This window comes from Sorex fumeus, unplaced genomic scaffold (genome assembly GCF_029834395.1).
Source record: "Sorex fumeus unplaced genomic scaffold, SorFum_2.1 ptg000006l, whole genome shotgun sequence".
NCBI lineage: Eukaryota > Metazoa > Chordata > Mammalia > Eulipotyphla > Soricidae > Sorex > Sorex fumeus.
The window spans coordinates 60,278,450-60,306,399 of record NW_026606063.1 but is presented as its reverse complement, the minus strand read 5'-3'; the positions used below and the strand labels follow the sequence as shown (position 1 = coordinate 60,306,399).

Sequence of the window (27,950 nt, the reverse complement as noted above, 5' to 3'; positions counted from 1 at the left end):
AAAAAAAACTGTCGTTGAGGCGCCATGGTGCGGCCGAGGGCCTCCGCCGCTGCGGGTGAGTTGGCGCTGGGTGGGCCCCGTCTCGTGCAGTCGGCGGGGGCACGATTTGGGAATCGGGAAGACTTCCATGCCCCCCAGGCCGGACGGTTTCCAATCCCGGGAGCCCCGAGTTCGGCGAGCCACGCCCGCGATCTGGGGCCCAAGTCCGGGCGGGGGTGCCCAGGGCGCGGCTGTCTGCGGGGCCTGACACCTCGGGGGTGGTCTTTTCTGGGAGACTCGCAGCACTTTTTATTTTTTTTTTTTTGCGGGATGATGCAGCTCGATCGCGCTTTTCGGGGATCCAGCCTCGACGTGGCTCCAAGGCCGAGTCCCGGCGCGTCCTGCCCGCGCCGGGACAGCTGTCGGATGCGGGGGTCGCCAAAGACCCGTGCTTTTCCCCGGGAGTTTGCGGGTTAAGTCGGCCCGGAGGGCCCAGGGTCCTGGGGTCCCTGACTTCTTTAGATGTGCCCTTGGCCCGCCTTTCAAAGCATTTCTGCTCGGGTACCTCTGACAGCACCGTGCATTGTCGTTTCGTAATTCCTGCCTCTGGTCTGCAAAGTCTTTGACGTCATCCTAGGCCCTTCACGGGACAGTCTTTAAGGATGGGCAGGGCGGCCGGACCCTTCAGACACGCCAATCTCAAGGTTTGCTCACTTGCTGGAAGGCTCGGAGCTTAGGTTCCAACCATCTCAGTCACCAGCATCTCTTGGGTCTGCACCGCTGGCACGTTCATAAAACGTACTTCAGTATGCCGGCTCCTAGGGGTGCATTGGAGTCGGACCCTAGGACACTAGTCGGACACTATTTTGCATAAGATGAGCTTCTGCGACAGTACAGCCTGTAGGGCGTTTGCCTTGGACGTGACAACCCAGGTTCCATCTCCGGCATCCCATATCCCACCCACTCCCCCCTCCCCAATCCCACCAGAATTGATCCTGAAATTCAGAGCCAGGAGCAAGCTTTGAGCGTCATGGGGGATGACCAAAAAAGTAAGAAGAAAATAAGGTTAAGAATAGTGTTCCAGAAGGGCCCAAGAGGTAGGACAGCGGGAGGGCATTCACTTTGAACCCAGCCAAGCCGGGTTCGACCCCTGGGACCCCATATGCCAGGAGTAATTTCTGAGTGCAGAGCCAGGAGTAAGCCCTGAGAGTTGACAACGTGTCCCCAAAAGTAAGGAAAAGGGAAAAAAAGTATTTGATGGGCAGGAGTGATAGTAAGCAGGTAGGGCGCTTACCTTGCATGCGACCAGCCTAGGTTCAATCTCCGGCACCCATATATATGTTCCCAGAACACCAGCAGGAGTGATTTCTGAGTGCAGAGCCAGGGGGTAAGTCCTGAATACCGCTGGGTGTGGCACAAAAATTAAAAGAAAAAAAAAGATAATGTTTGCACCCCTATAGTTTTTTAACCTTTGATTTTAGCCTTTTTCTTTTTTAATTTTTTTTTTAAATAAAGTCACTGTCACTGTCCTCCCGTTGTTCATCGATTTGCTCGAAAGGGCCCAGTAACGTCTCCATTGTGACAATTGTTACTGTGTTTGGCATATCGAATACACCACGGGGAGCTTTCCAGGCTTTACCGAGCAGGCGAGATAATCTCAGTAGCTTGCGGGGCACTCGGAGAGGGGCGGAGGTAGTTCACAATATTTTATTACATTTGATATTCAAACACCAATCCCACCACTATTCCACCTTCCCATCACCATATTTCAGATGTTTCCATCCCGAACCCCAACCCCTGCCCAAAAGTAGAATTAAAATAATATATTTTGTATTGTTTTTGTTTTGAGAAACTGCTTAAAATGCAGTTACAAAAAAGTTTTCTTATAGGAAAGACTGTGAAGATTGTTGTGGTATGTCAACCAGGGGTCATTAAGCACTTCTACAAGAGATAACTAACATGTTGTTAAAGGTTGAGCATTGTGTACTTAGCTGTAGAAAAAAATATTTCCTCTAAGTATGATTGGCCCCTACTTTGAACCCCATCAAATGTGGTGCGGTACTCTTGGAGTATAGTGGTGTGTGGTTGAGGTGTTGTGCAGCCACAGATTCAGCTGTGTGGTCCAGGAATAGGTTCACTTGTGGGTGAGGCTCGCCAGAGAGTGTGGAGAGCGGCCATGAGCATGGTGGTGGTTGAGTTCTGGAGGTTTTCGGCTGCCAGGGCTGGGTCCCTTGGGGCAGGAAGGGGGTCTCACCTACCCTGCTCCAGGGCGCCCCAAATGAAACAACCTGGTGTGGAGTCCGGCGGCGTGGGTATGGCGAGTGTCATGTTATGCTCCATTCTGGAAGAGAAGGACATGTGACTCTGGCTGGTGGATTTTGTTTTTTGTTTTGTTTTTTTTGTTTTGTTTTTTTTTGGTTGGTGGATTTTGGCCTTTTTCAACCAGCTGTTCCTCCACAGATTCTTCCTGTGAATTTCAATAATTTTTTTCTTTGTTCCTCTCTATAGCATCTAGATTTTGCCACTTCTTTTGTTTTGTTTGTGTTGCTGTTCTTGTTGCTGTTGTTGTTTTGTATTTTATCTCCAGTGTTTCAATGGAATACCAACTTTTCATCCCCTGACAAATGCCTTGGAAACATCGTGTATATAGTGGCAAACACTATATACATAAATATATGTTTGCCTTGAACCCCTAACCTGGTCTCATTTGTCCTCAGTCCCGAAGAAATCATACGTGATTTTTGTGGATAAAAACCATCATTTCTAAGGGCTGGGGCAATAGCACAGTGGGTAGGGCGTTTGCCTTGCACGTGGCTGACCCGGGTTCAATTCCCAGCATCCTATCGGTACCCCAAGCACTGCCACACCACTAGGTGTGCATGAGCTAGGAGTAACCCCTGAGCATCGCTGGATGTGACCCAAAAAGAAAAAAAAATCATTCCTACAAGAATACCATAGGTCTGGCTCACCTGGTCAAGTGGACCAGCAATCATTTCTCCATTCAGGGGCCTCAATGGTGGTGTTTAGCACCGGGTAGGGCAATTGCCTTGCATGTGGCTGGCCTGGGTACAATCCTTGGCATCCCATATGATCACCCCCCTCCCCCCAGCCCCACCAGGAGTTATCCCTGAGCTCAGAACCAGGAGTAAGCCCTGAGCACAGCTGAGTGTGTCCCAAAAACCAAAACCAAACAAACTTCTTCATGTGGAGCATAATAGGCTGTACCTAAGAAGCAGGACTTAACAGGTAGGACTCAGGGGCTAGATGAACCTGGTTTTAGATTCTGAGCTGACTGGGGGCATATTCCTTCTGCTTAAATTTCAGACTGAAATACGTCCTGGGGTGGTTGTCAGGGTTAAAGAAAGTAGGAGTACAAAGAGCTTAATATAGGGGAGAAAAATATGATGTTGCTGAGGTGGCTTATAAAATGATTACAGAAATGGGTTGTCATTTAGAATGTCATTTAGAATAGTAACTGAATTGGTTAAAGTCTCTAGTCTCGAGCTGAAATTCCATTGTTGCTTGCTTTCCTCTTTTGCAGAAGAACGGCAAAGAAAACTCCAGGAGTATCTAGCAGCCAAGGGGAAACTGAAATGCCACAATGACAAGTGAGTTTGTCTCCCACACTTAGGCCTCGTTTTGTTGCCCTGGTTCCTAAGAGCTTTCCAAGCCTCTTCAGCGCATTGCTCATTTGCTTATCATCTGCTCCGATTGCACTGTGAGTCTATTGTGGTTGGAGAAGGGCCTTCATACAAGACAGAGACAGTTGCGTTATTATTGTCAGTCTCCAAGGGAGGAAAGGGGAGGAGCTGCAGTATTCTCTGCCATGCTAGAGTTTTTATCTGTTTCCTGTTCTTCTAAGAAAGTAATTCCCATGAAGGCACCATTTGCCAGAGGAGCTGTGTCACCCTGATTGTAGTTATTCTTTCTATTTTGCTCTGTAGTTTTGTTGGTAGTGCTTCTTTGGGAAGCAGGAAGCCAGTTTTGGTTTAGTCCTCCTCCAGTCGCTCCGTGCTTATTGGTTATTTCCCTCCTCATTTGGGGACAGAATATCTTCACTGGATGGGCTGGAGCAATAGCTCATCGAGTAGGGCATTTGCCTTGCACATGGCTGACCTGGGTTCGATTCCCAGCATCCCATATGGTCCCCTGAGCACCACCAGGGGTAACTCCTGAATGCAGAGCCAGGAGTGACCCCTGAGCATTGCCGGGTGTGACCCAAAAAGAAAAAAAAAAAGTATCTTCACCAACATCTTCTGTCAGTATCTCACCACCTTCTTACTGTTATTTGTTCCATTCATTTAGCATTACATTTTTTTCTCCCTACCTGGGTTGTTAAACTTTTATTTGAAAACTACTTTTTTACAAAATTAGCTTTTTTCCCTTTTAGTTTCTTTTAATGTTGGTTTTGATTCTAACTTTCTTGATTAAATAGACTTAATTTTCTGTATTGATCAGATATGGATTTAATCAGTAATATATCAGTTACTCAAGACAGAGATTCTTTCCCCTCCAAGGCTTGCATTATTATTAACATCTCTTAATAATCTCATAATCAGAGAACAGAGGGGAATGCCCTGTCACAGAGGCAGGAGGAGGATGGGAGGGTGGGAAGGATCCTGGGATCCGTGGTGGTGGGAAATGGGCACTGGTGGAGAGACAGGTATTTGATCATTGTATGTTTGAAACCCAAGTACAAAATTTGTAAGTCTACAACTGTACCTTATGGTGTCTCACTGATAAAAAAAAAAATTAAAAATTTTTAAAATTTTTAAAAATAAATAAATAATCTCATAATCATTTTTTTTAACTTTTAAAATTTTTTTTGATTTATTTTATTCTCTTCCTTCCCTTCTGCTGCTGTGTTAATTGCTGGATAAGGTAACAATCCTTAACGATCCTTGGAATTGAACCCTGTATTTCTCCTCTTTTCTTGTTTTTTTCTGTTTTTGTTTTTTGTTTGTTTTTTGTTTTTGTTTTTTTATTAGTGAAACACCATGAGGTACAGTTATAGACTTACAAATTTTTGTGCTTGGGTTTCAGTTATACAATGATCAAGTACTCATCCCTCCACCAGCGCCCATCCTCCACCACCACAGGTCCCAGTATCCCTCCCACCACCCCCCATCCCCCCATCCCACCCTGCCTCTGTGGCAGGGCATTCCCTTTTGTTCTCTCTCTCTCCTTTTGGATCCTGTGGTTTGCAAGAGAGGCATTGAGTGGCAATCATGTTTGGTCTATAGTCTACTTTCAGCATGCTTCTCCCATCCTGGAGGGTCCTCCCAACACCCTTTATTTGGTGCTCCCTTCTCTATCTGAGCTTCCTTTTCCCCTAGCACGTGTGGCTGGCCTCCAAATCCTGGAGCAAAATTCCTAATCCACTAATCCACCCAGGAGTGGCCGAGATAAGTACCAGGAATTTTGTTTGTTTGTTTTGAGACCTTACCCAGCAATGCTTGGGGATTACTCCTGGCTCTGCACTTAGGAACTACTCTGGCGGTGCCCAGGTGCCCATATCGGACAGATACTGGAGATAAAACTCAGGTCGCCACTTGGAAGGCAAGCGCCCTACCCACTGTATATCTCTCCAGTCCCACTTTCCTATTCTTTTTCACGTTTTCTGTCAGATTTATTAGGTTTCATTTGTACTCCTAATGTTGGTTTGATCACCTTCCCCTCCTATAAAATTGCTTATTAGAAGAGACTTAAAGCAAAAAAGTTTTTTGGTTTTGCAGCATAGCGGGTAGGGCTTTTGCCTTGCATGCGGCCGACCTGGGTTCGATTCCTCCACCCCTCTCGAGAGCCCAGAGAACTACCGAGAGTTTCCCGCCCCCACAGCAGAGCCTGGCAAGCTACCCGTGAGGTATTCAATATGCCAAACATAGTAACAAGTCTCACAAAATGAGATGTTACTGGTGTCCGCTGGAGCAAATTGATGAACAACGGGAGGACAGTGCTACAGTGCTTTTTTTTGGGCCATACCTCTCTTGCTCAGGCTTTACTCCCGGCTCTGCATTTAGGGATAACTTCTGATACTCAGGGATCACTCAAGGTGGAACTCCTGGTGTACAGGGATTTAAACTGGGTTGTCCATATGCAAGGTAGGTAACCTACTATCTCTCTGGTTTGGAGAAAATTTTTTAAAGAAGCATTTTAAGGGTCTGTCGAGGTAGTACAGTGGGTAAGGTGTTTTCATATACTTAGTATGTGGAAACTCTTGGTTCAATCTCGAAGGAGTAAAATAATGGAATTAGGTAATATAAGAAACTTTTTTCAGATATAATTTAAATTATTTTATTCAATGGGATGGAGCGATAGCACAGGGGGTAGGGCCTTTGCCTTGCACGCAGCCGACCCAGGTTCAATTCCTCCATTCCTCTCAGAGAGCCCAGCAAGCTACCGAGAGTATCCCGCTGGCACAGCAAAGCCTGGCAAGCTCCCCATGCTGTGTTCGATTTGCCAAAAATAGTAACAGCAAGTCTCACAGTGGAGACGTTACTGGTGCCCACTTGAGCAAATCGATGAACAACAGGACTACAGTGCTATTATTCAATAATTCTAACAATTTAAAATTCTAAGCTTGGGGCTGAAGTGATGGTACTGCAGGTAGGGCATTTGCTTTACACACAGCAGACCGGGTTCAATCCCTGGCATTCCATACGGTCCCCTGAACATCTCTAGGAGTAATTTCTGAGTTCAGAACCAGGAGTAACCCTTGAGCATCATCAGGTGTGACTAGAAAAAGCCTAAATCAATAAATAAAATTCTTCTTTTTTTTTTTTTCTTTTTGGGTCACACCCGGCGATGCTCAAGGGTTACTCCTGGCTCATGTACTCAGGAATTACTCCTGGCGGTGCTCGGGAGACCATGTGGGATGCTGGGAATCGAACCTGGGTCGGCCATGTTGGCTGCATGCAAGGCAAACGCCCTACCTACTGTGCTATAGCTCCAGCCCCAATAAATAAAATTCTAAGCTTAATAAATTTAGTCACTTGTCTTGTTTCTCTTTCTGTACTAGGAATTAATCTTATTTTGTCTTTTATAGGCCTTATCTAAAAGCAAAGAATAATTGCCCAAATCCTCCGCATTCTAAATCCGTAAGTAGCAGTTACTCCTTGTAGAAATACCCATTCAAATTATTTGTAATGAAATTAATCACAATAATAGCCTAAAGAACATGTAGAGCAATGATATTTCTTATAAATATAAGGACAGTTTAGTCTAAAAGGGAATTTTTTTTTGAAAGTACATAATACTGCAGTTTAGATTTTGAATTTTAAAAAGTAATCCTTAGGTGTTCTTTGGTCCTTTTTAGTTGAATACTTACTATGTGCTAGGCATTAATTAACACATTGTTTTCTTCTAACTTTATGAGGTAGATACTTACTAGTAACCCATTTTACAGAAGAGGGAACTGAGTTGGAAAAGTTAAGTAACTTCCTAAGGTCACATAGCTTTTAAGTGACAAAACAAAGAATTTGTAGTTTCATAGATACTTACTAGTAACCCATTTTACAGAAGAGGGAACTGAGTTGGAAAAGTTAAGTAACTTCCTAAGGTCACATAGCTGTTAAGTGACAAAACAAAGAATTTGTAGTTTCATCCACTTTGGTTTGCTGCTGTTAAATAACTCAATTAGCTCATTAAAAAAGAATACCCATGTTGAGTCTTGCAAGTTATTTAATAAGAATATGCTTCCTAATTGTTTGTTTAACAAATTGTGAAAAAATTGTAAAGGAGTCTAACACACTGAAGGCTGAGTGGGAGAAATTAGCCCTTCTGAAAGCAGTGCAAGTTTCTCATTTGCAGTTTTACAAGTCAGTGAAAATTCCACCTTCAATTTTTAAAGCCATAGTTTTAACTAAGTTCTAACCAATAGCTGAAATAACATTTCCCATGGTGAGCTATCTGTGTCAATTATAAAAAAATGTTAATGACTAGTCACTGAACACAGACCTATACATAGGCATGTATATGTCATATATAAACTATATGTTATATGCCTACACGTGGCCTCATTAGACACTAGAGGATAGAAAATACATAAGGCACAATCAGTGCCTGATGATGCAGAGTTGAGAATCATTGGCTTAGACTTCTGCTTCATGCAGGTTAAACCAGACTTTATGCAAGAGTTAAAGAGAGAATCCACTAGAAGTTCAGCTTTTAGAGTTCATAGAACCTTTAGAAGTTGACAACACTTATTTCCGTATGCCATCCTAGAAATGAGGGGATGCTTTATCTGCTAACACAATAATGAAGATAGGAATGAAGCTGGGACGGGGGATGCAGAGCTTTAGTACAATGGCTATTTTAGGGGGCTTGCATTACACACATCCAGCCTGGTATGATCCCCGGCATCCCATATGGTCCCCGAGCCTCTGTGAGAAGTGGTCCTTTAGTGTAGAGCCAGGAGTAAATTAATTCTGAAGCACCACCAAATGTGGCCCAAAAACTTACCAAAAAAAAAAAAAAAGTGAAGTTGGGAAGTGAATTATGACCCCAAAATGGGGGAAACAGCAAAATAAAAAGTATTTAGGAAAAAACAAGTAACAAGTGAAAACAGCTCAGGTGTCCTTAAGTTAATGAATAGGTAACTAAATGTGGTTAAAAAGTAATGAAATGTGAGTGTAGGAACAGAGTATATGGAACTTGCTGAACTCCCCATTCAATTTTGCTATAAGCCTAAAAATGCTCTTAGAAATAAAGTTTACTAATTAAAATAATGAAGTTCTGATAGATACATTGTGGATAGGCCTTGAAAACTGTGCTGAGAGAAGCCAGATTCAAAGACCATATATGGCATAATTCCATGTATATGTACTGACCAGAATAGACTAGTCTTTAGGTGAAGAAAGTAGATTGGTGTAGATTAGTAGTAATAAGATTAGTACTTACATGCTTAGGATATGTGGAGAGAAGGAAATGAGGGGTAATTGCATAACAAGTGCATAATTCCTTCTGGGGTAATAAAAATATTCATAAAACCAGGTAGAGGCATTGGTTACCAGGTACCACTCTTGTTGAATATACTCAAACCCACTAAATTTTATGCTTTTAATTTCTATGGAAATTTTCTGAAGTGCAAATTTTAATCCCAGGTTTGGCGTTTTCTTGCATTTAAAGAAAAAAAAGGAACGAAACATAACACAAATTTGGAAAATTTCATACCAGAATTGAAGTATTGAAGTTGTAGGAATAATCAGTTTGGGTTCAGGGATATAGTTGAGTAGCTGGGCACTCGCCTTACATTTTTGAGGCCCTGGATTTGATCCTGGAATCCCCCCACACACACCACCACCACCCTGCCTCCCTCCACCCAGCCAAAAAATGTTGGTTGGATTCCCAACATTATTTGTTCTGTTTGTGAACATACAGCTTTCTTCAATGAAAATTCAAGTTTTTTCTAACTTATTTTAAAACAGTTATTTTTATTATTTTAAGAATGGTGAGGGGGGCCAGCAAGGTAATTCTACAGACCGAGTTTATGCTTTGTGCAGGAAAACTTGGGTTTGGTCCCAAACCTCACCATCCCTGTGTGTGACCAAAAACAAAACAAAACCCCAAAATAAGATATTGTTGTGTGTTTTTGTTTATACATTTTTCTTTGTCTTTCTAGACTCTTAGACCCAAAAAGGATCTTACGAGCCATCTTGCTTTGCCTGTCAAAGTCCAAAGGCCTATCAGCGCTAAACTTCAGTCCAGACCTGCCAATATCCCAGGACCCCAGAAGCCAAAATCAGAGCCACCAAAACTTCCAGACAAAAGGCTGACTTCAGCTTGTGTTTCTTCTAACTCAAACTGTGAGCCTTCAGACAGCTGTCAACAGCAACATGAAGCTGGATCATCCACAGGCGCAGAACTGTCACTTAATACAGAGGGACTAAAAACTACAAGGCAGCAGAAAACAGATCAAGGGGATGCTAAATGTATAGTCTCTAGAGACAATACGCACGTGGAAAATGAATCCTGGGACAACTTTCTGAAAGAGACAAACAAAGAGAACTTGCCCTGTGCTTTATCAGATTCTGAGAGGAAGCTCCACGGTGAATTATTGACCATAAGTAAACCAAAGATTCACTCGCATAATCCAACCAAGAGCAGTGTAGCTCCTAAACAAAACTTGGGCAAACGCTCAGTGAAGAGTGCTCCTCTGAAGGACCAAGCTAATAAACAGTTTCACAAAAGGAATCTACCGGGAAAGTCACAGCAACTCTCTAGAGAAGCAGAACTTGCAAGGCCAGGAGGAAAAGCCCTAAAGACAGCTTCCTCTGCCTTTGCCCAGGCTTCAAGCAGGAGTCAAGCAACAAGGAAATCAGCGGTCACAGATATAAAGGCTAGTAGGGATAAATATAAAAAAGCAAATGAAACTAAGTTTCAGCTACACACTATTACTAAAGAGAAAGCAAAAAATTCCAAGCCCAGGACATGCCCCAATGTGCTTCAGGGAGAATATTGCAACAGATATGCAAATATTAAGCAAGACCACAAGTCCACTCAACCCTGTTCTAGACCTCAGACATCATGTGCACTGCAAAAGTCAAAAGCTTTCAGCCAGAGGCCTAATTTGGCGGTTGTCAACTTTAATCCAGTTGTTCCAAGCACACCAAGCCTTCGCATGAGTGGAATTAATGGGAATAAATGCCATACCAGCTGTCAACCAAAAGTGCGGACTGTGGATTCCAGGTTGCAAAGGGCTCTTCCCCAGAACCGTTTTCTGAGCAGGACAGTTCCCAAAACTCAAGTAGAAGGCACAGCCTTAAAGGCCAGGAGAGTTCCAGAAGGGACCAGAACGAATGCAGATAATAAGAACACTGCAGCAGAGATGCGCAGGTACTTCATTTCCAAAATTTTGCAATTTAAAATAATGAAATAGGGGCTGGAGTGATAGCACAGTGGGCAGGGCTTTTACCTTGCACGTGGCCGATCTGGGTTCAATCCCCAGCATCCCATATGGTCCCCCCAAGTACCTCCAGGAGTGATTCCTGAGTGGAAAGCCAGGAGTAACCCCTGTGCATCACTGGGTGTGACCCAAAAAGAGAAAAAAAAAGAGATAAATTTACTATCACAAAAGGTCAAGGATATAGGTCAGTAAATAAGCCATAAATAATGGCTCCTATGTCATTTTTGAGCTTAGACTCTTTTATTTTAAAAGAAAGGAAAATTCAAAGCTTATAATACCATAGTAAGATGGTGTATATGCTGGGTGGTTATGTACACATGTTTAAACTGCCATAATTTCCTGTATGCTTGAAAAAAAATTTTTTAAGAAAATTGAACAACTGTACCTCATGGTGTTTCACTAATAAAAATTTTAAAAAATTTTTAAAAATTTAAAAAAGAAAATTGAGGTATAAGTATCAAGGAAGAAATAAGTCAGCATGTAAATTACTTATTTAAGAAGTGTCCTACAGGAATCAAATAGCAGTCAAAGACCCAGCATTGGTAGCAGAACCTGGAGTGTCCTACATAGCTCAAAAGTTTACATGATTACGAATCAGGGAGATAATAGTCCCTTCTCAAGCAGAGCAATGGCTAATCTAGAAAAGTTAACGGAGAAGAAAACACAGGAAGCATCATGACTCTAAACTGGTCCCGTTTGGGGAAGTAAACTAAGGGGCAGGAGAGATGGTACAGGGATTAATGTGCTTGCCTTCTATCCTACTGACCCCATTTTGATTTCCTGGTACCACATATGAGCCTCCTAGCACCGGTACCAGGGGTCACTCCTGAGCACAGAGCCAGAAATAGCTTTTGAGTACCACCAAGTAAGATCAAATCTTTCCCCCTCCTCCCCGCCCCCCCCCCCACATACACACACAAAAAGCAACTGTCAGCTTCTTAGAATTAGGAGTAGAGGATGTGAAGCAAAGATTAGGACTTAGCACCACTAGAGACCTGTCCCTTAAAATAAGATTCCCCCTGAAATTATTGATCTTGTTTGATCATGTGTGACCAGGCGCAGCCTCAGAAATTGGAGAAAGAACCCCCTCCTCAGGGAAGAATGTAGTTTTGTGGGCCAAATCTAACTGAAAACTAACCAAAATCTAACTGAAAAACTTCCAGTGAAAAGTTTTTCACTTCCGGATCAGTGGTGGGGGAATCTCTTCGGAAGGCCTGTGTCATGTCAGGTAGCTTACAGGGGAAATGAACGTTTTCAAAGAAAGATGATGAAGACCCCTTGTGATGTAAAGGAGCGAGTGCCCTGGGAGCTGCCCATTATGAGCCCAGTAACCCCCCCTGGCATCTGATTCTGAAGGAGCAGGCAGCTACTGCTTGTCAACTGTTCTTCATTTCATTCTCCTGACTGCATAGTTGAAGGTGTTTATTGATAATCAATGCATATTGTATGTTTTAGAAACTTGACTTTACTATACTTATTTATATATAGCACTGTAGATTGTAGCACTGTCCTCCAGTTGTTCATTGATCTGCTTGAGCGGGCATAGTAATGTCTCCATTGTGAGACTTCTTGTTACTGTTTTTGGCATACCGAATATGCCACAGGGAGCTTGCCAGGCTCTGCTGTGCGGCCGGGATACTCTCAGTAGCTTGCCGGGCTCTCCTCTGTGTGTGTATATATATATATATATATATATATATATACATATACATGTATATATATACATATATACATGTATATGTATATATATTTGTATACACACATATTTCTTTTTCCCTTTTCATTGCATAACAGGAAACAGCTCGAAGAATGGCAGAAATCTAAGGGGAAAACCTACAAACGACCTCCCATGGAAATTAAAACAAAAAGAAAAGTTATTGAGAAAATGAATATTTCATTCTGGAAGAGCATGGAAAAGGAAGAGGAAGAAAAGAAAGAACAGCTTGAACTATCCAATAAAATCAACAACACCCTGACAGAATGTTTGCAGCTCATTGAAAGAGTAAGTTGGGGATAAGCACTTAAAGTTGTGTACGTTGTTGAGCATTTTCTCCAATACATTATAGAAGAGATCATCTTTAAGTAGAAATTTGGTCCCTATGTGAAAGAATAACAGGAAAAATAATAACACACTTTAAAAATAATTCTTACTTGCCAGGCATTCTGCTAAGCACTTTTTTCATATGATACCATATTATTAACATCATAACAGCTATTACTAGGTCCACTTAGTACATGAAACTGGGGCACAGAAAGGTTAAGAAACTAGTCTAGCTCCAGAGTGATCCAAAAGGAACTTTGCCTTCTTCATGGATCAAGGTCCAAAGAATTAAACACTTGACATTTGGATATGAAACTGAGTTCAAAAGTCAAGGTCATGGGGAACATAAAGTAACAAAATAGGAGACTGACACCCAAGAATAGCCAAGATAAGTATCAGGAGGTTTACTCCATGGCTTGGAGGCCAGCCGCACACGCTAGGGGGAAAGGCAGCTCAGATAGAGAAGGGAGGATCAAATAAAGGGTGTTGGGAGGATCCTCCCAGGATGGGAGATACATGCCGAAAGTAGACTCTAGACCAAATATGATTGCCACTCAATGCCTCTTTTGCAAGCCACAGCACCCAAAAGGACAGAGAAAACAACAGGGAATGCCTTGTCACAAAGGCAAGGTGGGATGGGGGGATGGGGTGTGGGAGGGATACTGGGATTAGTGGTGGTGGAAAATGGGCACTGGTGGAGGGATGGGTAGTCAATTATTGTATAACTGAAACCCAAGCACAAAAATTTGTTAGTCTACAACTGTACCCCATGGTATTTCACTAATAAAAAAAAATTTTTTTAAATTCTTTAAAAGAAAAAGTCAAGGTCATATGTAAAGATGGATTATCCTAAACACTCAGTAGCTATAAATGGCACTTAAAATATGTATTGGTTCTCCAGATAAAGATAGGAGAGAGGTAACGTTTTAATCATTAGGCAAGTCCTTGATAGTTAAATATGTTAATACGTAAAATTATTTGGATAATCAGTTCAGAGAAATGTTCCTGGTTCCAGTCTCCAGCACTGTGTGTGGGTTCTGATCTCATCTCAAGTTTGTCGATCTGCTGTTAATTGCTTTTGTGTAAGGTGTGAGATATGGATCCAGTTCCATTTTTTAATGAGTGATTTTCCCAGCAGCATTTGTTGAAGAGGCTATCTTTACTCGACTTCATTTACTCAACTCCTTTGTCAAAATTTACTTGACTGTAGATGTGGGAATTTGTCTCTGTGGTAACAGTTCTAACCCATTGGTCAGAAGGCTTTCCTATCCCAGGACCATGCTGTTTTGATCACTATTGCTTTATAATACAGTTTCAAGTTAGGTGATGAGATACCTCCCATTATCTTATTTCTCAGTATGACTTTAGTCATTTTAGGGTGTTTATGATTCCATACAAACTTTATTATTGACTATATAAGTCCTCAAAGAATGCCATCAGAATTTGAATGGGAATGGCACTGAATCCATATAATAATTTAGGTAGGTTGGTCTTTTTTATTTTTTTAATCATACAACATTTATTTGTTCCTGCGCCCTCCGAGCCATCAGCAATAGCAGGAAAATGAATGGTGATTTAATGAAAAAACAAAAATCACAATACTGTTTGACAGCAAGAGGATAATTGACTGTGAGATGGGTTCTTTGAGGGACTGATTTTATTTGCATGTGATAGCATCTGTAGCTTACAGATCATCTTCCCTGAGAGTGCTGTTTGTTTTGTTTTGTCTTTGCTTTTGGAGGGGGCTACACCCAGCTGTGCTCAGCTAGTTTACTTCTGGCTCTGTAGTCAGGGACCTGTGAATGTTGTTTGATAATGGTTACCAGTGAGAATAATAGAAACAGTAGCTCAGCATCTCTCATAATGTTATCTGCCAGGCTGGAAAGGTGATGAAACTCATTAGTTCGACTCTCAGTGACTTCAGCTCTCTGTTCTATGTCAGTATCCACAGGTGGTTTGCTAAGCAGTGACACAATCACGTTCATTGGCAAAGAAATATGCTGATTTCTATGTGAGTTTGGCTTCTCAAGGTTCACTGTGTCACCCAGAGAGGAAAGGGACAGCTGAATAATGAGTAACAAGGCCTCTAGGGTCTATGTTTTCATAGGTTGGTCATTTTGACGGTACTGATTCTTCCGATCTATGAACATGGAATGTTTTTCCATTTCCTGAAACCTTCTTTTATCTCTTTCATAAGTGACTTGTAGTTTTAATGGTATAGGTCTCTCACATCTTTCATTAACTTGATTCATAGGTACTTGATGTTTTGGGAGACTATTTTGAGTGGAATAAACTCTTTGGTCTCTTTCTCTACTAATTCATTACTTGCATATGGAATGCAATAGTTTTTGTGTGTTGTAAGTCAGACTTTCTAAAGATTTTTGTCTTCCTTCAAAGACTGTTTTTTTTTAGTTTTATGTATTTTTTTCTTATATCAATATCTGGATCTATTTTTATATTGTTCTGTATCTATGTTTGTCAATTGAATGCTTAGATCATTGATGCCTGTCTTTATTTTCTTTTTTTTTTTTTAGTTTATTTGGGGGGTGTGGTTGGGGGTCACACCAGGTGGTGCTTAGGAATAACTCCTGATAGCTCTTGGGGGACCATATGGGATGCTGGGGATGGAACCCAGGAAGGCTGCATGCAAGGCAAGTGCCTTACCCACTGTGCTATCTCTCCAGTCCCCTCCTCTCTCCCTCCCCTATATGTTTTAAAATATTTATTTATTTTTAATCTAGACACTGACTTACACAGTTGTTCATAATAGAATTTTTTCAGGCATATAATGTTGCAACAACAATCCTACCACCAGGGTCCCCAGGGTCCCTGCCATCCCCCAGCCTGCCCCCTTAGCAGACATTTAACAAATTTATTTCATATTTCTTGTGCCAACAAAACTTAAAGAAATGGCAAGTGAAATTTTCAGAAGATAACCAACAAAAGTCAATTTGTAGTGATTAATTGATATATGATTATAATAAGTCTCTAAAGAAGGAAATTCAAATCATTTAGTACAATATAGGATACTACCTATTCTCATTTGTATACCTAAGTATCCAACTCTGGCATCCAAAGCATATTGTATTAAATTTTATTTTGCACTTGAATCTTATTGCAGTAATCATCGTATCTTCCCTTCATAAACAGGCTTTTTTTTATTTTTTACTTCTTGGTAGGCATAGAACAAATTTATATTATTTGGTTCCCCCCAAAAAATGGCAAATAGAATTATTAGAAAATAAATCAATGAAAGTCAATTTGTGATGATTAATTGTTATATGTTTTTAACCTCTATTAATCTAGAGGACAAGCATATATATACAACATTAGTGAGTGCCAAACTCAATGCCACATGATGGGAAATCGTTTACTTTCTTTTTTCTTTTAATTAATTTTTTTGGACATTTGGGGTCACACCCAGCAATGCTCTGGAGTCATTCCTGGCTCTGCACTCAGGAATTACTCCTGGCGGTGCTCAGGAAACCATATGGGATGCTGGTGATTGAACCCGGGTGGGCCACATGCAAATCAAACCTCCTACCCACTATGCTATTGTTTCATCCCCAGTCCTTTACTTTCTTAAAGATATAGTTAATGTCGTAAATTTACCTCTTATTTAGGTTTGATTGTATACTTCAGCGTGATTGGGTAATGCTCTTTACTTGTGAGAGAGGGAAGTCAGGAAAACAAGCTGTCCGGCCTTTTTGTCCCCTACATCCCAAATGGTCACCTAAGAACTGTCAGGGGCAATCCCTAAGTCCCACTGGGTGTGACCCTCACCCCACATATACCCCCCCAAAGTAAGGGGGGGAGGAGAAGAAAATCAAGATAGTATCAATGATCTAAGCATTCAACTGAAAAACATAGATACAGAACAATATAAGGGGCTCAAAAAGGATCTTTATTCAGAAGAGGCTTCCAGGGAGAACTGGAGAGGAGAAGGTCATGGGGGCAGGATGGGTCAGCCAAACAGCACGTGATATCAAGCAAAGTCTGTGGAGGATAACTTTTGCCCGGGGGCCTCTGGAGACTGTGGGGCATAGGTTTCAGGGCATCCCTTGAGGCGCATGTATCCTGCTGTTGAATGACGGCCCCAGGCAGGGCACAAAAGCTCCCAGGCACAGGGCTGGACGATAGTACAGCAGGTAGAGCACTTGCCTTGCACACAGCCAACCCAAGTCCAATTCCCCATATGTCCAATTGAGTCTGTCAGGGGTGATCGCTGAACTCAACCAAAAATAAATCTTTAAGGGGCTGGAGTGATAGCACAACGGGTAGGGCGTTTGCCTTGCATGTGGCCAACCCGGGTTTGATTCCCAGCATCCCATATGGTCCCCTGAGCACCGCCAGGAGTAATTCCTGAGTGTAGAGTCAGGAGTAACCCCTGTGCATTGCCGGGTGTGACGCAAAAATAAATAAATCTTTAAGATCGGGCATTTCTGATTCTCAGACACATTGCAGCACGAGAAATTGGAAAAGGATCTGGATCCTCCAGGGAAAGGTAGGCAGGTGCCACGTGCTATACTCGGGGCTGACAGCAGTGAGATGGAGGCCAGGATCTTGCTAGAGGTCTGGGGAAATGGGTTGGGGTTAGCAGAACCCAGACGCCAGAGAGACCAACTCTGGTGGAAGTGAAACACCGTCTCAGAAGGGCTCCCCCCCAGATCCTACGGACCCTGCAGGGCTAGGGCCTCATGCCTGAGATCGTGCTGCTACCCTCGCACTGGTGCTCGTGCCTCTGAAGGCACCCACAGGGTGGGATCAGTCAAGGCCAGTAAAAGTGAGAGACAAGGACCCACTACTACTGCCCACGAAGGCCTCTTGCAGCAGAGGTGAGGAAGCAGATCATAAAGAGGAACTGTCCCCTATTTTCTCCAGCCCAACAGTCTCCCTCAAGCGACCGCCCCATCTTGGCAGAGCCCAGCAGGAAGCTGCTGCACACTGGCAGGAAGGGATTTGCAGAATCCCAGAGGACCCAGGGCAGAGGAGAACGGGTGGGTGTGTTTGGAGCTCAGGGGCCACAGAAACAAGGACTAACATATTCAGTTGTGTTCTTTTCTAAATTGTTTGGCATTTCCATTTTAGACGCTTTAAATACTTTGCGGGATATATATGTGTGTGTGGCAGGGGTTTGCACTCTGGGGGCTGCCACGCTTAGTTGGTCTTGGTGCCTCCAGGATGGCATGGGATGTGTGTGGGGCAGTGCCAGGGACTGAACTCGGACTCCTGTCTACATACTCTTACCAACCAGCTGTTCCCTGGGTCTCCTGATTGAATTCTCTTTTAAGCCAAAAGTCATCTTCGAAAAATCTCGTTTAACTTCCACATGTGTCACTTGCTGTTTTTCCTCTCATTGTGCTAATTTTTTTTTAATTTAATGCCCAAAAGGGAGGAGGGAGAGAAAGAGAGAGTGAGAAAGAGAGGAAAATCTCCAGAGAGCGAGGGGAGGGTGGCTGGAAGGAAAGTGGGGACATTGGGGGTGGGAAATATACTGATTTTTATCTAGATTGCGTTGTGGTTGGTGAATGTGCCTTCTGTGTGCTTTGCTCTACAGGTTTGCCAGTCACTCGCTGGCTCTGGGATTAGTGGTTGATTACTTCTCTTTTATCAACTTTTATTTTATTTTATTTTGTGCTTTTTGGGTCATACCCAGCAATGCACAGGGGTTACTCCTGGCTTTGCACTCAGGAATTACTCCTGGCGGTGCTCAGGATCAAATGGGATGCTGGGATTCAAACTTGGGTCTGCGCGTGCAAGGCCAATGCCCTACCCACTGTTCTATCTCTCCAGCCCCTCTTTTGTCAACTTTTAATTTCTAGTTCTAGTACTTCTATCAACTTTTTTTTTAATTTTTTTCCCTTAAATTTTTCTTAGCGAAACACCATGAGGTACAGTTGTAGACTTACAAATTTTTGTGCTTGGGTTTCAGTTATACAATGATCAAGTTGAGTACCCATCCCTCCACCAGTGCCCATTCTCCACCACCACGGGTCCCAGTATCCCTCCCACCCCCCATCCCCTCATCGCACCCTACCTCTGTGGCAGGGCATTCCCTTTTGTTATCTCTCTCCTTTTGAGTGCTGTGGTTTGCAAAAGAGACATTGAGTGGCAATCATGTTTGGTCTATAGTCTACTCTCATCAAGCATCTAATCCTCCTGGTACTTATCTTGGCTATTCTTGGGTGTTAGTCTCCCATTTTGTTACTTTATGTTCCCCAGATGAATACAATCTTTCTATGTCTGTCCCTTTCTTTCTGACTCATTTCGCTTAGCATGATACTTCCCATGTAGTACCACTTGTATATGAATTTCATGACTTCATCTTTTCTAACAGCTGCATAGTACTCCATGTATCAACTTTTAATTTCTACTTTTCAATGTTGAGATACATCAAGATTCGTGACCTGGACTTGATAACTTTGTCTGTACACATGCAGCCTGTACACATTTATTGTAATTGCTCGTGTGTCTACCATTTCATTTTATAATTTGGCACACATGAACTATTTTTTTTTTCTTCCTTATTTCTGTCTTTGATCCAGTTTCTTTTCTATGTTTGCATTTGGGCCACACCTGGCAGTGCTCAGGGCTTACTCCTGACCCTGTGCTCAGGGATCACTCATGGTGGTGCTCAGGGAGTCATAATGTGGTGTGGGGATCAAACCAGAATTGACCACATGCAGAGCAAGCACCTTGTCCCTTACTATCTCTCCAGACCCTGATCAGTTGCTTTTTTTAAGAAATTCCTTTTTAAAAAAGCAGCTTATGAGGCTAGAGAGATTACAAGCGGTTACAATGCTTGCCTTGCATGTGGCCAATTTGGGTTTTCTCCCCGGCACTCCATTATGGGTACCCCCAGCTCCCTGAGCACAGAGCTAAGAGTAAATCTGAGTACCACCAGTTGCGGCCCAAAAACAAATAAAAATTTAAAAGCATCTTATAAATTAAGATCACAAAATTATCTGGAAAGTATTTGGTCAAACTGTCTGCAAAGTATGATTTTCTTAGAGTTACTTTTGTTTCAAGTCTTCCTTTCATTTGTGTTCTAAAGCTGATTCATTCACTAGCAACTTAATATTTTTGAACGGTGAATTCCTGAGTGCTTGTGTTTATAAAATGTCCTGGTTCCACCCTCATGCTGGAATCACATTTGACTGAGGAAAATTTCTAAATTCAAGTTGTTCCCCCTGGAAATTTTTAAGTTATGTTTTGATTTTATTCCTCACCCCTGGAGTTGTCAATCTAGTAAAGACTCCTATCAATCTAGTTCTCATTCTCCTGTAACTAATACTCTTCTCCCCTCTCTGGAAGTGTTTTAAATTTTCATTTGATCCTTGGGTGTTTGGGGTATGATTACTTTCCCATTTATCCTGCTTGGCTCTGAGGACTTTTCCATCTAACCATCATTGTTCTGTTCTTGGAAATGTTCTACAGCCACTTTGGCTGAATGTTCAACTTGGTTTCTTTTTGTTTTGCATTCTAAGAATTCTCTTGGGTAAATATTGGGATTCTTGAATCATAGAACTGAGGGAGCTCAGGTCCATACTCCTCCTTTCTTCCCTTAAACTCTGGTTCTTGGAGAATTCCACAGCAAGTTTTCAGCTCACTTGTTGATTCCTTGGCAGTGTTCAAGCCTCTGCTCTGCCCTTCTTCTGTTCATCCTGTTTCAGAACAGCTCCCTCTGGTTTCATAGAAACAGTATTCTTTTTTTCACTCTGTCATGTTGTCATTTTATTTGTGAAATGTGTCACCGTTGGTTTCTTCAACTATTTATTCCAGTGTCCATTCTTCTGATTGCCAAGTTCTATGCCTAATGTAGTGTTTTTCCCAAACCCCAGCGTGTTTTGATTATGCCTCCCCCATTGGTAGTTAGCTGAGTGAGTATTCCAGTTTGTGGTTTCCTGGGCATAATACCTGTGTTTTCTAATATTATTCGAGATCCAAGTTACTTCCCTGCTCTGGGCACAAGCTTGGAGGGGACTAAACCTATTAAGTTTTTTGAAAACTCCTTTTGTGAGATTTAACCCTTTTTTTGTACATTTGCACAGATCTGCAACACACGCATATACATCCCTGTGCCAGCCTTCCTATTTCTCTGCTAGACTCGGGAAATTCTAATCATTAATTCAGTGCTTCCACTAGTAGTGAATGAAATAGATGAATCTTGATCACGGTTTTTTTTGTTGGCCTTATATCACATAAAACATAAGGAGCTTATGTTTTTTCTTCACCTATAATAAACATATTTGACTGTTTGGGTTTATATAATGTATTTATTTATTTTGATTTGGGGGCCATGCTTGGCTGTGCTCAGGGATTGCTCCTGGCTCCCTGATACTTCAGTATAACTCCTGAGAATGCTGAGAGGGCCTTAATGCTGCTCTAAGGATATAACCTGGGTTGGTCACATGCAAGGCAAGCACTTTAACTCCTGTATTATCTTTTCAGCCCGTCATGCCATTCTTAAAATGTAGTTATCAGTATCAAAACTTATTGAAATATGCTTATTGTCCATAAACATCATGCTTATTGGGATTTTTTTAACATTTAAAAAATATATAGATCAGATGGATATCTAAAAAAAAAACTGTTGCAAATAACAGAAGATATGAGAGTAACACTGAGATGGTTGTAATTAATTCTGGGTATTTTTTTCCCCCCAGGGGATACTTTCTAATGAACTGTTTACCATACTATCTAGTATTCCTGAGGCTGAAAAATTTGCTAAATTCTGGATCTGTAAGGCAAAGTTGATGGCAAGTAAGGGGACATTTGATGTTATTGGATTGTACGAAGAAGCCATTAAAAGTGGGGCAATGGTGAGTATTTTTCTTGAGTGAGTAATTTCTTAAAAATTCTCTTTCATGTGAGTTCTCTGGGGTTTTTTGCAGTTGTGGCCAGTCTTTAATATAAAGTTTGACTTCCCATTCATTTATCAAAATGACATTCATAAAGTATATAAAGTACTTTATGAACATTTTCTTTAGAATTCTTTTTACAGAGACCAGGGTGGGAACTCAATACCTTGTACCCCAGGTTCAACCTCTGGTTCTGTATGCCCCCCCTCCCCAGGTACATCCAGGGATCACTCTTGAGATCTCTGAACACTTCAGGGTTTAGCTCTTGTGGCCCCAAGCAGTGGTCTCGTCACTGAGCTTAAGCACTGAACTGTTAGCTCAGTTAGCCAAGTATTACTAGGTGTGACTCTTGACCAATCATTGTTTCTGAGGCCTCCCAAAAGATACATTTTTTTTTTCAGTACCAAGGAGATAGATAATTTCGGGGCTAAAGTGTATGCCTTGCGGTGCCCAATCAGGTTCAATCCCTACAACCATATGATCCCTTGATCATTGCCAGATATCACCCTGGAGACTCCTGGGCACTGCCAGGTGTGACCCTTGAGGCCCCTGAGCACGGCTGGAGTGAGCCAGGTGGTCCTCGGGCACCACAGGGCCCTTAAATGTTTAATCTGGCTAGGTTAGCCAAGAATAGAAGGACCAGTACTAGACCCACTGATCACTGCTTGGAAGAGAAAAAAAACTTCTGTCATACAAAGTATAAGAGTAGACCCACAGAATCACTCTTCATTAAATATGTTCAATTAATGCTCAATATAGAAATATGCACATATGGGGTGTAATAGCATGGAAATGTATAACATCTGTCCAATACTTATAAAATTATGCCTTACCATATAGAACTCAACACATCAAGATCCATAAATTAGTAACTCAGATCTGTTGTCTGAACTGGCTTCTAATTTTTACTAAAAACATAGTCTATATAACTTTTGCGTGTGTGTGTGTGTGTTTTGATTCTTGAGCTGCACCTGGCAGTGCTCAGGAATTACTCCTGCCTCTACACTCAGGGATCAAACTCAGATCAGCTGTGTGCAAGGCAAATGCCCTTCCCTCTATACTATCACTCTGGTCCCTACATAACATTTTTTACCTAAGTCTGCTTCAAAATATTTTATAATTCTTCTCCCTTAAACATTCACTTTCTTTGGCATCCTATGTTCATGGTCGTTCAGATCAAACTTGTGTATGCACATAGTTTAAAACCAGGTCAGATAGTTTGATGAGGCTCATTTACTAAATCTCTGCTTCCCTCCCCTCCTATTTCCTGTTCCTGCAGCAAAATGATTATTTTTCGTATTTACTTCTGTAATTCAGAGAGCATGCTTATATTGCATTCTTTTTCCCGTTGAACGTTTTTTAATGCTTTCTGTTTTCTTGCCTTCTAGCCAATACAAGAGCTGCGAGAATTTGTTTTGAAGATTTTACAGAACCCAAACGAACCCACAAAAGGTACTAGTATTTTATATTTACATGCACTCCCTGCAGCCACACAAGTAAAACCCAGTGTAAGATGGAGAGGAAGTTGGTTTAGCTGCAATGCCAAGCTCCCCCCAGAATGGTTTAGCTGACAAGTCCCCCCAAAATGCCTCCCCTCTCTTGGCTTCCACTGCTGTCTCGGTCATCATCATGGTCAGTTTTCTCACTAGTTATAAGTTACTGTTCTGCATGACTTGGAACACAGGTTCTCACCCCAGAAGCCTAGAGCAGCCTAGTCTTGTTCTCTGAAATCCCAGAAGAGACTGAGGCAGAGAGGAAAATGTCTGTTTATTCATATATTTAATCATGGTAAACCCAACCTCGCTCTTATATCCACATTTGTGCCATGGTTTTAAAATAGCCATCTCAGAAATTTTTTCACTCTGTGTTGACCATTGCTGTCAATGATAAGAAATTGTAGAGGCTCTTCAGTGAAAACTACTAGGTTTAAATTCAGTGAGTAGGGACCGGAGCAATAGTACAGTGCGGATACGGCACTTGCCTTGCACACAGCTGACCTGGGTTCCATCCCCGGCATCCCATATGGTTCCCCAACCCTGTAGGAATGAGCCCTGAACACTGCCCTATGTGATCCAAAAGCCAAATAAAATAAAAAATAAAATAATTTAGTGAGTAGTGTATTGTAATTGCTTATAACATTAATGAAAGGGGAAAAAAGCTACCTCCAGAGAGTAAAATGTGTGATTTTTGTGATCTTAAGAAAGTGATAGGGGCTGGGGCAATAGCACAGTGGGTAGGGCATTTGCCTTGCATGTGGTCAACCTGGATTCGATTCCCAGCATCCCGTATGGTCCCCCGAGCACCACCAAGGGTAATTCCTGAGTGCAGAGCCAGGAGTAACCCCTCTGCATCGCTGGGTGTGACCCAAAAAGAAAAAAAAAGTGATTTTTTTTTTCCCTCATAAGAGTATTTTTTTTGGTGGTGGTGGTGGTGGTGGTGGAGGAGGGGGAATTGTTGGGGGTCTTTGTTTTGTTCTGGGTTTTTTGTTTGTTTTTAAACCATACCTGGCAATGCTCAGTGGTTACTCCTGACTCTGCACTCAGGAATAACTCCTGGTGGTACTTAGGGGACCATATAGGATGCTGGGAATTGAACCCAGGTTGGCCACATGCAAGGCAAATGCCCTACCCACTATACTATTGTTCTGGCCCCTCTAAAGACTAGTTTTAATTTTGAGGAATACTCAAGTCATGTGGTATTGAGCTAAGCCATTTTCCTTTGGGAATGAATAAGATCACACAGTAGACATAACTAGTAGTACCCTTACTAGGAGAGATGCTATGGTTCAGATGTTTGTTAATTATATATAGCAGTGTTCCTAGGGGGATGAAAAGAGGATATAAGAGTCTATGTTTTATGGCCTGGGCAATAGTACAGAAGGCAGGGCACTTGCCTTGGAAGTGACCAACTGGGCTTCAATCCCTGTCACCCCATAGGTCTCCCAAGCCCAGCAAGGAGCAGTTCCTGAGCTCAGAGCCAGGACTAATCCCTGAAAATTGCCTGCTATGACAAAACAAAACAAAACCCCAAGAACACCAACGACAACAAAAAGTCTTGTCTTTATCATTTGGGGGCCTTCATTGAGCTTTCTTGCAGGGGGTGTCTGCCTCCAACTTTAGTGTCTGCCTGATTTAGTCTATTTCCTTTCTCTCATCTCATTGTGCTGACCGGGATGTCATGCAAATTGTATTGACAAGTGATTTCTTCACAGCTCTCCACAATGTGGTCATTTGTGGCTAATACAGCAAGAAAACTGAACCAAGATAATGTGTAAGGGTTAGGCCAATGATTAGCTTCTAAGGGTGCTCTTTGGAGAGTGAATTTAAAAAGTGCAGCTTTGTTAAACATGTTGAATATGTAACTAGGACTTAGTCTGCAAGCAGTTAAGTAGGTCCAAAGGAGGTCATGGGGGCTGGTAAGTAGGATGACCTGATACAGAGAAAACATGGCTTTAACTTAGCAGAAAAAGCTATGATTTCCCATTGAAATCTGTCAGTTCATTTAGAATATGGTATGCATGAGAGTCACTAAGAAATCACTCTCTATAGTACTAGTAAGAGTGAGTTTTTCAGTTTATTGGTGTTTAGTTTCAGTATTAAATTGCTAAACCTTACTTTCCTTCTTCCCTTTGTATTCACAGCACTTACCGATGATAATTCAGTAGCAGAAACAAATATAACATCAATAGAAGAACTGACCGAGAAGGTGGCGTGTGGAAGGTCTTGTCTTTCTCCCAAAAGGAGGGAAGAGGTTTTAGCAACACCCCAGATAATGAAGGCAGAACCCAACGGTCACACTGGTATTAAATTACAGGTTGCTTCAGTCCCCAGGTGAGCAACAGACTTTAAGGCAGGTTTGGCCATCGCCGCTCAGTCTCTAGTCCAGTCCTCCCTATCTCCTGCCCAGACTCAGGGTACCAATAGGCCATAGTACCTACCACTGTGTATGAGGACCAGGCAAACTAATCCACCTTTGGCCTGGAAGAGGAGCGGAGGGTGGGTGGAAGGTTAGGATGCCTGACCCAGGGAAAGACCCACTTTTTTCATCCCCTCCACTCCCCTAGCCAAAACCTAAGCTGCTTCCAGAACCCAGAGGGGTCTTGGGACGGATCCATCTCCTCCCTTCTGGAATTGGTCCTGCTTCTGTGCTTCATTATTCCTGCATTCGCCTACTCCACATCTTTCCAGCCAGCCCAGGCACAGGTTGGGACAGTTTGGAAGGGGGTCGAGGGGAGGGGGGGTCAGCAAAGTGCCAGGCAGAAGCCACTGCCACAGCTGTTGTGGGCATGTTAGGAGCAGGACATAGGCCTGTGGGAACAGGGAGGCAGAGACTAACTACACACTGTTCATAATATCAAAGGAAGGACTTTGGTACTTGGTTTTTAACAGGTATACTTTTAAGAAAGATAAGGAAGAATCCAGACTCCTTTAAGCAATGGTGTCAGGCTCTTGGTAGCGTTTTCTACATGAATGTAATATCAGCATTTTGTTCACAATCCAAAAAAGAGAGAATGCCAACAAAAATCCCAGGGCCATTATTCTTTATTTTAGTATTTAGTGATGGAGTCCCTAGCACAAATCAGTAATTCCCAGTCCCAAACTCTTAGTCATTCCCCCACCTCAGTCAGCCCAGGGATGGATGAAAGCAAGCTGTGGATCTGAAAACCATCTCTGGATGACTCCGAAGTTTATTCTAAGAACTTTGAGCAAACTGGCCTCCAGTTTTACTTTGTTTATGCTTTATGTGGTCATTGGTGTTTTAATGTATAGCTCAGTGTTACATGAAAAGGCCAAGATATGTACAGTTTCCCCTGTTCTGAATGAGGGAAGCCAATGGTTTTCATTTTTGGTTTTGAAGGTTGGGGTTTTTTTGTTTGTTTGGGTTTGGGGCCTCACTTGAAGGTGCTGGGGGCTTACTGCTTGACCTGATCCAAGGAATCATTCTTGGTGGGCTCAGGGGACCATAGGGTGCTAGGGGTCAAACTCAGGCCAGCCACGTGCAAGGCAACTGTCCTGACTGCCTTACTAGCTCCCCAACCTCCAAGCCAGTGATTTTCAACCCAAGATAGTTTTGTTTTTTTTTTTTTAAAGCATTGAGGGGAGAGGAATTTTATTTATTTTTTGCTTTTTGGATCATACACGGCAATGCACAGGCGTTGCTCCTGGCTCTGCACTCAGGAATTACTCCTGGTGGTGCTCGGGGGACCATGCTGGGAATCGAACCCAGGTTGATCGCGTGCAAGGCAAACACCTTACCAACTGTGCTATCGCTCCAGCCCCAACCCGAGATAGTTTTTAAAATAAATCATGTCAAAGCCAGAAAGAATCATGACTTCTGTCTCCAACCATACTACCCAGAAGGTGCACTAACTCGAAGCTAAGAATCGTAGCTAAGACTGCTTCGGTCCATCCCTATTTGGGGTTAGGCCCAGTTTCCCCAAAACCTGGCCGTTCTCTTGAAGAAATTTATGGACTAAACAAACACCAACTGCCAAGTAATTGGTTTCAAATAAAAACCACACTTTAGCTTTATTTTAATCAATCCCTATTCTTGCACCATCTGACAGTCGGGGGAAGTTACACAAGAACAAGAGCTCGTCTAAATGTGTGTTTTATGTCAACCTCCTTGGTTCCATCCATCATGTTTCATTAGGGGATAAGAAAAAATAAGGGGCCGGAGAGCTAGTACAATGAGTAAGCCTTGCATGCAGTTGATCCAAGTTCCATCTCTGGCATCCCATACAATCCACCATGTACCGTCAAGAGTAATTTCGGAGTGCAGAGCCAGGAGTAACCTCTGAGCATTGCTAGGTGTGGCCCAAAAACCAAAAGGAAAGAAAAAAATAATAAGTAAAATTCCAAAAGAAGGTATAAGACTAAAATAAGTCGCTATTACAAAAGAAAATGTAAAGTTTTGAGTGCAACTCTCGCTTTCCCCCAGAATAAATGGAATGCCAGAAGTGCAGGACACAAAACTCATCACTCCTGTGCGGCGCTCAGCAAGGATCGAGAGAGTACTGTCCCAGTACCCAGATATGCTGAAGGAACACGATGTGGTGGTTTCGTCACTCGATGACCTCCTAGAAGTGGAAGACACAGAGTATTTCATATTCCGTAGAAACGAGGCCTTGCCTGTAACATTAGGGTTTCAGATGCTTGAATCATAA

The 27,950-nt window shown here is 42.4% G+C and overlaps 1 protein-coding gene across 1 annotated transcript; it reads left to right on the top strand.

The window, feature by feature from the left end:
* CKAP2L (cytoskeleton associated protein 2 like) lies at positions 1–27,950 on the top strand. The gene is made up of 9 exons (XM_056127288.1): positions 1–55; positions 3,521–3,587; positions 7,025–7,076; positions 9,599–10,812; positions 12,677–12,884; positions 21,590–21,745; positions 23,173–23,236; positions 25,425–25,614; positions 27,725–27,950. The coding sequence occupies exons 1-9, from the start codon at positions 25–27 to the stop codon at positions 27,948–27,950; spliced, it is 2,208 nt and encodes a 735-aa protein (XP_055983263.1). The 5' UTR covers positions 1–24.